The 10516-nt window shown below is 52.0% G+C and overlaps 1 protein-coding gene across 3 annotated transcripts in view; it reads left to right on the forward strand.

Annotated features, from left to right (window-relative positions):
- Positions 1–10516, forward strand: part of TRAP1 (TNF receptor associated protein 1) — a 63132-nt gene that overhangs the window by 49039 nt on the left and 3577 nt on the right. For all 3 annotated transcript variants that reach the window (XM_032145465.2, XM_058433996.1, XM_032145466.2), the window contains 5 exons: positions 4752–4899; positions 6401–6586; positions 7283–7421; positions 7880–7965; positions 8733–8878. In XM_032145465.2, the coding sequence (XP_032001356.1) occupies positions 4752–4899; positions 6401–6586; positions 7283–7421; positions 7880–7965; positions 8733–8878 (705 nt within the window). The remainder of the gene's footprint in view (positions 1–4751; positions 4900–6400; positions 6587–7282; positions 7422–7879; positions 7966–8732; positions 8879–10516) is intronic.

The following is a 10516-nucleotide window of genomic DNA, read 5'->3' on the forward strand; positions in this document are numbered from 1 at the left end:
AGTAGAGATGGCGTTTCACTGTGTTAGCCGGGATGGTCTTGATCTCCTGACCTTGTGATCTGCCCGCCTCGGCCTCCCAAAGTTCTGGGATTACAGGTGTGAGCCACCACGCCTGGCCTGTTCTGAAATCTTTACTTGCAGCTATATTTCCTTAGGATAGAATACTAGGGGTGGGGTTACTTGGTCAGAAGATTTAACTATACAAAAGGTATTTTCCTTGCTGACTACAGATATGTTACATAATCAATGAAAAGGGGGCCTCAGTCCTTGTTTCCCCACACAGCCGTGCTGAGTCCTGACAGCAGGACCCTGCGTTGTTGCTGACATGACCACAGGGCAGCAGATGTGCTGACTTCAGCAGGATGCATCCCCGCCCCACAGCAGTGACTGTTCTGTGGTAGTTAGAGTTGTGCTCTTTAGTGTATTGACCCTGTGCGCTTCGAGTGCGTCTGTGGGTTACTGGTGATCTGCCCAGTGTTTCAGTTCACTTCAGTGAAGAGGGCTTGGGGCTGACTCCCGGAAGATTATTATTGCTGGTGCTGGAGTTGTACCCACCCTTTGTCCATCCCCATCACCCTGCCCAGGAGTGGCCGCAGGAGGGGAGGTTCCAGGCACAATGTCCCTGGGCTGGATAAGGCAGAGGACACCCACTGAACCAGGGACACGTCTGACCTCATCTGGGAAGCTCACGGATGAAGTGGAGGCAGGGGCCAGGCCCTGTGGAGAGGGAGCTCCTGGTGTCCCTGCGGGCCGAGGCGGCTGCGTTCCTCTCCCCATCCTGAATGTGTTTCCTGAGTATTCTCCACTGAGAACTGTGCTGAGCCTGCATAAACACCTGTTTCATCCCGTGAGGGGAGCCGTGAGTCCTCACTCATAGTCGTGGAAACCTAGTCACAGAGGGGTGGTCCTCCGCAGTAAGGGAGCTGCATTCTTGGCTGTGGCAGGCATGCTGGCCCCCTGGTGGTGCCTGAAGCTGCAGTGCAGGGGTCCTCTTCCCAGCTTGTCAAAGGTTGTTGCGTTGTCAGTCTGAGAACTCATCTCGCTCAGAAAAGAGTCAGCCAAAATTAGAGCTTTTGAAAGAATCACAGACTTAAAAGTTGGAAGCATGGTACCAAGAACACGTTTTTCCTCGAACCCTGTGAGAGGAGTTGCCTTCCCGATGCCTTTGGGGTGCATTTCCAACAAACAAGGATGTCTTTCCCTTTGTAATTAACAGATGTTATGGGGTGGTATTTTAAGCTATGTAAATGTCACATTCTTCATGAAACTCTCAATATATTCATTTATTTACTTAAAATATTTATGTGTTGGCCGGGCGCAGTGGCTCACACCTGTAATCCCAGTACTTTGGGAGGCCGAGACAGGCACATGACCTGAGGTCAGGAGTTCGAGACCAGCCTGGCCAACATGGTAAAACCCTGTCTCTACTTAAAAAATAGAAAAATTAGGCCGGGCACAGTAGCTCACGCCTGTAATCCCAGCACCTTGGGAGGCCGAGGTGGGCGGATCACGAGGTCAGGAGTTACCAGCCTGCCAAGATGGTGAAACCCCATCTCTACTAAAAACAGAAAAAAATTAGCCAGTCGTGGTGGAGGGCACCTGTAATCCCAGCCACTCGCGAGGCTGAGGCAGAGAACTGCTTGAACCTGGGAGGTGGAGATTGCAGTGCGCCAAAATCACGCCACTGCACTCGAGCCCGGGTGACAGAGCGAGACTCATCTCAACAACAAAAAAATAGCCAGGTATGGTGGCAGGCACCTGTAATCCCAGCTACTTGGGAGGCTGAGGCAGCAGAATTGCTTGAACCCGGGAGGCAGAGGTTGCGGTGAGCCGAGATCACGCCACTGCACTCCAGCCTGGGGGACAAGAGCAAGACTTCATCTGATTGAAAAAAAAAAAATTTATGTGTTATGTTTATACTATTTATAGTTTATTTATATGGGCTGATTTCCTGTTTTATTCAAGAGTTTATAATCTGTTGCTATCATTAATAAAAATTTTTTATTTTTATTTATTTATTTTTGAGATGGAGTCTTACTCTGTCGTTGAGGCTCACCGCAACCTCTGCCTCCCGGATTCAAACGATTCTCCTGCCTCAGCCTTTCAAGTAGCTGGGACTACAGTCACCCACCACGACGCCCTGCTAATTTTTTGTATTTTTAGTAGAGACAGGGTCTTACCATGTTGACCAGGCTGGTCTCAAACTCCCAACATCTGGTGATCTGCCCGCCTCAGCCTCCCAAAGTGCTGCGATTATAGGCGGGAGCCACCACGCCCTGCTTACTTTTTTTTATAGAGACAGATTTTCACCATGTTGGCCAGGCTGGTCTTGAACTCCTGACCTCAAGTGATCCAGCTGCCTTGGCCTCCCAAAGTGCTGGGATTACAGGTGTGAGCCACTGCATCTGGCCTATTATTTTTGATGTTCAGATGGTCCCTGATGGGGCCAGTGGGAGCCTCCTCATGGTCTCCCACCCTTTTGAACAGGCCCTGGGCAGATCCTGCTTTGAGGACTTCCTCTGGGACTAGATGTTCTAGGCTCACCTTGTATTGCACGACATCTTTTAGCCCTAGGACTACTACCTCTCTAAGGACTTCTGTCTCCTTTAATGGAGAATGTTATTTAGAAGCCAAGATCTGGGCACTGTGGGTGTTCATTGCTATTGAGGTGTCAGTGCTCCTAGGCCCTCTTAGTAGATACAGCTTAGGAATAGGAGAGAGAGAGTGTGGTGTGTGTGTGTGTGTGTGTGTGTGTGTGTGTGTGTGTGTGTGTGTGTGTGTGTACATACCTATACTTAAACCTTGGTTTATTTCTCTCTTGTATTCACACTGGTACCTCCAATATGAATCCAGCCAGTGCCACTGGGATGCTCTGGTCTTTCCTTCTCCTGTGTTTGAAAGTCCCTTTGGACAGTGAGAAATCTGTCTCATTCGTTTGTTTGTTTTGTTTTTGAGACTGATTTTCGCTCTGCTGCTGAAGCTGGACTGCAGTGGTGTGATTTCAGCTCACTGCAACCTCCACCTCCCAGGTTCAAGCAATTATCCTGTCTCAGCCCCCGAGTAGCTGGGATTATAGATGCCCGCCACCATGCCCAGCTAATTTTTGTATTTTTAGTAGAGACAGGGTTGCACCATGTTGGCCAGTCTGGTCTCAGAACTCCTGACCTCAGGTGATCCACCCACCTTGGCCTCCCAAAGTGCTGGGATTACAGGCATGAGCCACCTTGTCCGGCTGATTATTCTTTTTTTTTCTTTTTTTGAGATGGAGTCTCACTCTGTCGCCCAGGCTGGAGTGCAGTGGCGCGATCTCAGCTCACTGCAAGCTCCGCCTCCCGGGTTCACGCCATTCTCCTGCCTCAGCCTCTCCGAGTAGCTGGGACTACAGGCGCCCGCCACCACGCTTGGTTAATTTTTTGTATTTTTAGTAGAGACGGGGTTTCACCGTGGTCTCGATCTCCTGACCTCGTGATCCGCCCGCCTCAGCCTCCCAAAGTGCTGGGATTACAAGCGTGAGCCACCGCGCCCGGCCTTGATTATTCTTAACACAGTTACCCATTTGACCAATCCCCCCTCCATGTAACCAATCTACCATTGCCACAGCCCTCTTCTGTGGGTGTCCCTGTCACCTACTTGGGCCCTGACTCTTCACAGTGGGCTGGTCACGCCCCCAGCCTGGACACCCTTCTCTGGGGTTCTTGGGCTCTGACACCCATACCAGGCTCTTCCCAACCATGGCCCTGCGTGGACACCTCCCCTGGGCTCTGCACTGCATCCTGGGCTACTGTCCCCCCGCTCCCAGGCATGAAGGCATGTCCTGTCCCATTCTGCACTGTGGCTGAAGGAATGAGTCACTGGGGATGGAGTATGGGAGGAAAGGCTCTAAATGAACTCCAGAGAGTGTTGTTCCCATGCTCTGAATTATTGAAATACCTTGTAATTTACCTGCTTAAAGGAAAGGCAAAATATTAAGAAAGAAATAAAAATACCCCTAATCCCAGTGATAAAGTTGTTCCTAATTTTAGGCCATTATGTAATGCTGCAGTAAATATCCTGATCCCTAAAATCCCAATTTTGAAAAATTAGAGTGTACATATATTCAGTATAAATCCCAAATTACAGTGTACATATATAGTATATACAGTGCTGCTCCTAATGATAGAAAATTGTTATGTACATGTAGAATGTGCAGTCTTTGCCTATATCTATAGACATACTGTAATTTACCCATATTGGGATTTTTCTGGGTTTTCTTTCAGCACAGCTAACTTTCTCATGTCATTGAGGATTATTAAAAGATGCGGTTTTTTTTTATGGCCATTTAGCATTACATAATTTTAGCCTATATTCTTAAACATGAGGTTGTTCATAATTGTTATATTTTATGTGCCACAGTGAAAATCCTCGCATATAAATCTTGGTGTGCTCACGTGTTTCCTAAGGTGCAGTTCCTATAATTGGAACAACTGGCTCAAAGGTTGGAAGCGTTTTCCGGGCATGGGTATCTGTCTCTGGGGGCATCGGTTCTCCTCCCACCTCCAGGGGGTGTGTGTGCTCCACCCTGCTGCCTCCTGTCCAGCTGGTGCCCAGGGTTTCTGTCTTTCTGCTCAGTCTTTTTCAGTTTGGCCAATAACGGTACCTTGTTGTTTTCACTTCTTTGATTCTTAGTGGGGCTGAACATTTTTTCGTACTCTCTGGCCATTTGTATTTCATAGAAGCTGCTTGTATGTATTAAATGCATTTCTTTTCTGTAGGAAACTCCGGGACGTTTTACAGCAGAGGCTGATCAAATTCTTTATTGACCAGAGTAAAAAAGATGCTGAGAAATATGCAAAGTTTTTTGAAGATTACGGCCTGTTCATGCGGGAGGGCATTGTGACCGCCACCGAGCAGGAGGTCAAGGTATAGGAGCTGTGTTCCAGGCCTTTCTCTGGGCCGCCTTGTCCCTGGGGCTGCTGAGGAAGCTGGTGGAGGTGTCCCCTGATGTGACGATGGTGCAGCTGGGCACCCTGGCTGCTGCTGCTGCCACCACCAGGGTTAGGAAATGGAAGGCCGGGCCTCTGGGCCTCTGGAACCTTCCAGGCACGTCCTGACCCTCCCGCCACTGCTGTGCTCTGCTCTGAAGGGCTCAGCCTCACTGCTGTCTGAAGGTGCAGCCCAGGGAGTGGCAGGAAGGGGGTGTGCACACACTGTCTCCCCTCAGAGGATGTTGGGGGCTGGGGAGCCACAGATAGGTGGGACAAGCCAAGGACTCCGATCCCATGGGTGGGGAAGGGGGTGGTCTCAGTGTCTGTTGAGGGACTATTCATCATGTACTGGATATCAGTCTCCAAATACTATGCTACAGGGGCTAGTCGTTCAGTTAATCAAATAGTGGATGGCTAAAAAATGAAACATTTGTTCCATAAACATTTTTTGTCCATTTTTTATTGAGATACAATTTACATAGCATCAAATTCACAGAATTCACCTTTTAACATGTACAATTCAGTGGCATTTAGTGCATTCACAGTGTGGTGTGGCTGCCCCCACTGTAATCCCAGAACATTTCATCCTCGGAGCCCATCCCGTGCTGGTGTCCCTTCTCCCCAGCATCGGGAGGAGGGCGGCCACGCGTGTAGGGTCGCAAGGAGGCTGTGTTCTGGTTGTTTGCAGACTTGGGCAGCTTCTGACACAGGCCTCTTCATTCTCATTTATCTTCATTTAATGGCACATAGGTAGGAGCCAGAGACATTTCTAGGTCTTTGTAGGTGTGCATGTGTGACATGTCTTATCAATGCAGACCCACCATGTGTGCAGGGGTGGCTTGGGCCCTGCTGGGTGGGTGCCCAGCTCCTTGCTTTTCCCTCTTTCTGTTTTCCCCCTGCGTACTTTCAGTTGCAGCTCCCATGAGCTCCAGAGGTCACAGTTGTGTTCAGCTGATGGGGAGGACAAACCCCTCCCCTAAGGGCCCATCTCCAAGTCCCACTGAACCCCACGGGCCAAAGCCAGTCCCTGCCACAGCCAGCTGTGAGGAGGGCCGGGAACTGTGGACTTCACCCGTGTCCATGTGCCCACGAGAGACTGACTGTCACTGAGGGCAGAGGGAAGACGCTGGGTCCAGGCCGGGCTCTGCTGTTGGGTGGGGTCCCCTCCCAGGGCGTGGTGCGCATAGCTCCCTGGGGAACCCCTGGGCCATCTGGGGCAGGAGGTGCTTCCCAAGCCCCCAGAGCTCCCGAAAGGGGCCTGATGGGCAGAGCAAGGCCTGGTCTCGGACAACCCCCGAGTCCACTACCGTCTCTTGGGTCAGGGCCAGCCTGGAGTGCCAGGAGGCCATGGGTGTCAGAGGGTCTGTGCCCAGTTGGTTGGGTGACATTTAGCCCATGGGCCTGGAGCAAGTGGTGACCTGCCCCATCCCTTCTAGGAGGACATAGCAAAGCTGCTTCGCTACGAGTCCTCGGCGCTGCCCGCCGGGCAGTTAACCAGCCTCTCAGAATATGCCAGCCGCATGCGGGCTGGCACCCGCAACATCTACTACCTGTGCGCCCCCAACCGGCACCTGGCAGAGCACTCGCCCTACTATGAGGCCATGAAGAAGAAAGACACAGAGGTGGGTGAGTGGTGGGTGGGGTGGGCTCCCAGGGCTGCAGCCTGGGGAAGGTCTTGACCTTCTCAGCTCTGTGTTGGGTGAACCTGCCCAAGACTCAGGGCAGGGCCGCACAGTGAGTCAGGGTCATGGCACAGAGGCCGGACTGACTATGACGGTTTGTTTCTCACTTGGAGATCACATGGGGTTTGTTTGTTTTTTTAAGACGGAGTCTCACTCTGTCGCCCAGGCTAGAGTGCAGTGGCGTGATCTCGGCTCACTGCAACTTCTGCCTCCTGGGTTCAGGTGATTCTCCTGCCTCAGCCTCCTGAGTAGCTGGGACTACAGGTGCACACCACCACACCCAGCAAATTTTTGTATTTTTAGTAGAGACGGGGTTTCACCATGTTGGTCTTGAACTCCTGACCTCGTGATCTGCCTGCTTCGGCCTCCCAAAGTGCTGGGATTACAGGCATGAGCCACTGCACTCAGCCACGTGGATTTCTTTATGCGTGGAGTGCTTCTGCCTTGAAGGCAGTCAGACCCTTCCTCAGACCCAGGTGTCGCTGTAACTGTCACGCGGGCCTAGGAACCCCAACTGCCCCGGTGTTCCCCAGTGTGGCCCGCTTGGCTCCCCTAGCCCTCGTGCCACCCACATCCTTTCTTCTGTGGTGGCTGGAGGCCCCCAGGCCTGATGGAGCTGCTCTTGGCCACCTGCAGGTTCTCTTCTGCTTTGAGCAGTTTGATGAGCTCACCCTGCTGCACCTTCGTGAGTTTGACAAGAAGAAGCTGATCTCCGTGGAGACGGACATAGTCGTGGATCACTACAAGGAGGAGAAGTTTGAGGACGGGTCCCCAGGTCGGCATCCCCTGCTTTCTAGGCATGGGGCGGGTGCCCACTCCCTGCACGCCTCTCCTGCCCTACAGCGAGGGCTTCCTTTGGGTTTTCCTCAGTTGACCTGGGCTCAGCCACCCCCGAGAAGAGCCTTGTGGGAGCACCCTGGTGACTGGAGGAAGGTGCTTCCTGGTTTAGATACCAGGGGTCTGTCCAGTGCTTCTGCCACGGTGGCTGCTAGAGCTGGCCCACCTTCCTGAGAGGCTGTGTACTGTTTTTTTAAAGCCTAACCAAGTTGTATGGGCCTCAGGCAACCTGAAGCATCCTTTGAGGTTTTACTTTTAGATGAAAAGCATCTTGCTAGTTTCTGTCTCCATCCTGGTGGGAGAGGAGGTGTGAGCTGGCAGGATGCTGCATGGCCCCCATGAAAGCCACGGAGTGGGGGTGCAGGCCTGAGCTCCCTGTCGCCTGCTCTTCCGCAGCCACCGAGTGCCTATCAGAGAAGGAGATGGAGGAGCTCATGGCCTGGATGAGAAACGTGCTGGGGTCGTGTGTCACCAACGTGAAGGTGAGACTTTCCCGGGGATGGACCACAACTTGGCCGCTGTGGCCCTCAGTGTCCCTAACAGGCCGGCCAGCTGGTGGCTCCCAGTAGCTGGCCCGGTGGGTGTCCTTCCAGCAGCAGCAGAAGCCCATGGTGTGAGGTGGAGACCCTGTGGGTCCCTGCTCGGCACACTGTTGCCCCGGAGTGCCGCTGAGGCAGGCAGGCAGTGTCTTCCTCCCAGCCCTGCTCCAGGGCAGGTGTGAACTGACAACTGAAAAACCAGCATCCCGAGTGGGAGGTGTGGTGGCTGAGGACATGGGGGTTCCAAAGAAGGGACATGGTACCCCAGCCCTTAGGAGCTCACATTCTCACTTGGGTTCTTAGTCGGGGGTTTTGTGTGGGCTTCATAGAGCTAAGACTCCCCCCGCCAAACGGTCTAGCTCAGAGTGAGAAAAGAGCATCCCATGCATGGTCACTTGGAGGAGGGGCATCATGCAGGGTGGGCTGGCATGGAGCGGAGGAGGATGGATTCGGGCAGCTTCTGGAGGCAGCAGCAGGGCACCAGGGTGGTGGAGTCCCTCGGGCACAGTATCTTTGCGTGGGGCATCAGCTCAGGGCCCACAGGTTAGTGGGTAATGGGGAGGGAGCAGCGCTGGTCCAGGGGAGTCCTTGAGACTCCGCCTGCTACCTCGTGGTCTGCGTGACCTTCCCCCCTGGTTAAGATCCTGCCAGCCCCCAGCCCTCTCACACCGGGAACCTCTATTACCCTCAACCCCTGGCTTTGCTCACAGGTGACCCTCCGACTGGACACCCACCCTGCCATGGTCACCGTGCTGGAGATGGGGGCTGCCCGCCACTTCCTACGCATGCAGCAGCTGGCCAAGACCCAGGAGGAGCGCGCACAGCTCCTGCAGCCCACACTGGAGATCAACCCCAGGTGAGGCCACACTCCTGGCCCTTCCAGCCTGCAGCATTCCCAAGAATCCTGTGTGTGGTGTTCTTTTGTTGTGGAATGTGACACAGAAGAAAAGTGCGTGAGGCTTATGGACACGTGGGTAACTCTAAGGAGCTGTGTTCAGTTTAGGCTGCACCCATGTGAAATGGAACCTGGCCAGCCTCTTGCCATCCCCAGGTGTTGCCTGGGAGGTTAGCCACATCCCAACCTGTCACCACGTCCTCGTTTTGCTTTATGGCTTTGCCACCTGTGCATGTCCTGGACGTGCTCAGTTTTGCCTGTTTTGAGCTTTGTACGTGGATCTTGGCGTATCTTGGTGTTTGCTGAAGTCTCACCTTGCTCACTTGGCATGAGGGTTGCCCATGCAGAGGGGCTGCCACAAGTTCATTTTCGTAGCCGAATAATGTCCGCTGCAGAAACACACCTCGGCATAGCAGACTCCTCCGTTCTGCTCTGCTGGGCCTTGAGTGGTTCTTGGTCAGAAGTTGTGGAGAGCCAGGCTGCTCCAAGTGTTCTTGTCCACGTGTCTGGGGCTTGTGTGGGTTTCTGTGTTGCTCCAGTGGTGGGAGCTGCTTCCAGGGTGGACCCAGAACCCCCAGCCCTGACAGTGGCTGAGCCGTAAGATTTCCCTCCTTCCTTCCTGCTGTTTATATGCCCTTTATCTGTTGTAAATGTCTTTTCACCTGCCTTTAGGTATCTTCTGATGAGTAGGTATTCTTAATAGAACATTTATGTTTTTGTTAGATGCTTTTTTGGGATCTTAAGAAATCTTTACAGAGTCATGAATTCATTGCTCCTACGTTTCTTTCTTTTTACAGTATCACTTCTTTGCACCCATGAATGTGATCTTTTTATTTAGGTCTTTAACATCCTTTGGTACCTTACATTCTCCGTAGGGTTCTGGTACCATTTTTAAAGAATTATTCTTTGTTTGATGTGTCTTATTGGGTATTTTAAAATTTCATTTTCTAACTTGTATATGAAGTTTCTTTTTTGGAGGAAATTCTGTATGTAGCAATTTTTTTTTTTTTTTTTTGAGACAGAGTCTTGCTCTGTTGCCCAGGCTGGAGTGCAGTGGCGTGATCTCAGCTCACTGCAAGCTCCGCCTCCCAGGTTCACGCCATTCTCCTGCCTCAGCCTCTCCGAGTAGCTGGGACTACAGGCGCCCGCCACCATGCCCGGCTAATTTTTTGTATTTTTAGTAGAGACATGGTTTCACCATGGTCTTGATCTCCTGACCTCATGATCCGCCCGCCTCAGCCTCCCAAAGTGCTGGGATTACAAGCATGAGCCACCGTGCCCGGCCAGCAATTTTTTTTTTAAAAAAGAAGTTACATAAACAAGTTACCAAAAATGTTAGAAAACAGCAAAAAGGAAATCAAAATCCATAGCCTTACCACCCCCCCACAATGTAGCCTAAGTAGTATTTTAATTTTTGAGACAGGGTTTCACTCTGTCCCCCAGGTTGGAGTGCGGTGGGGCGATCTCAGCTCACGGCAACCTCTACCTCCTGGGCTCAAGTGATCCACCTGCCTTGGCCTCCCGAAGTGCTAGGATTACAAGTGTGGGCCACCACTCCCAGCCAGTTTTTGGTTTTTTTTTTTTTTTTTTTTTTTTTTT

This window comes from Hylobates moloch, unplaced genomic scaffold (genome assembly GCF_009828535.3).
Source record: "Hylobates moloch isolate HMO894 unplaced genomic scaffold, HMol_V3 SCAFFOLD_23, whole genome shotgun sequence".
NCBI lineage: Eukaryota > Metazoa > Chordata > Mammalia > Primates > Hylobatidae > Hylobates > Hylobates moloch.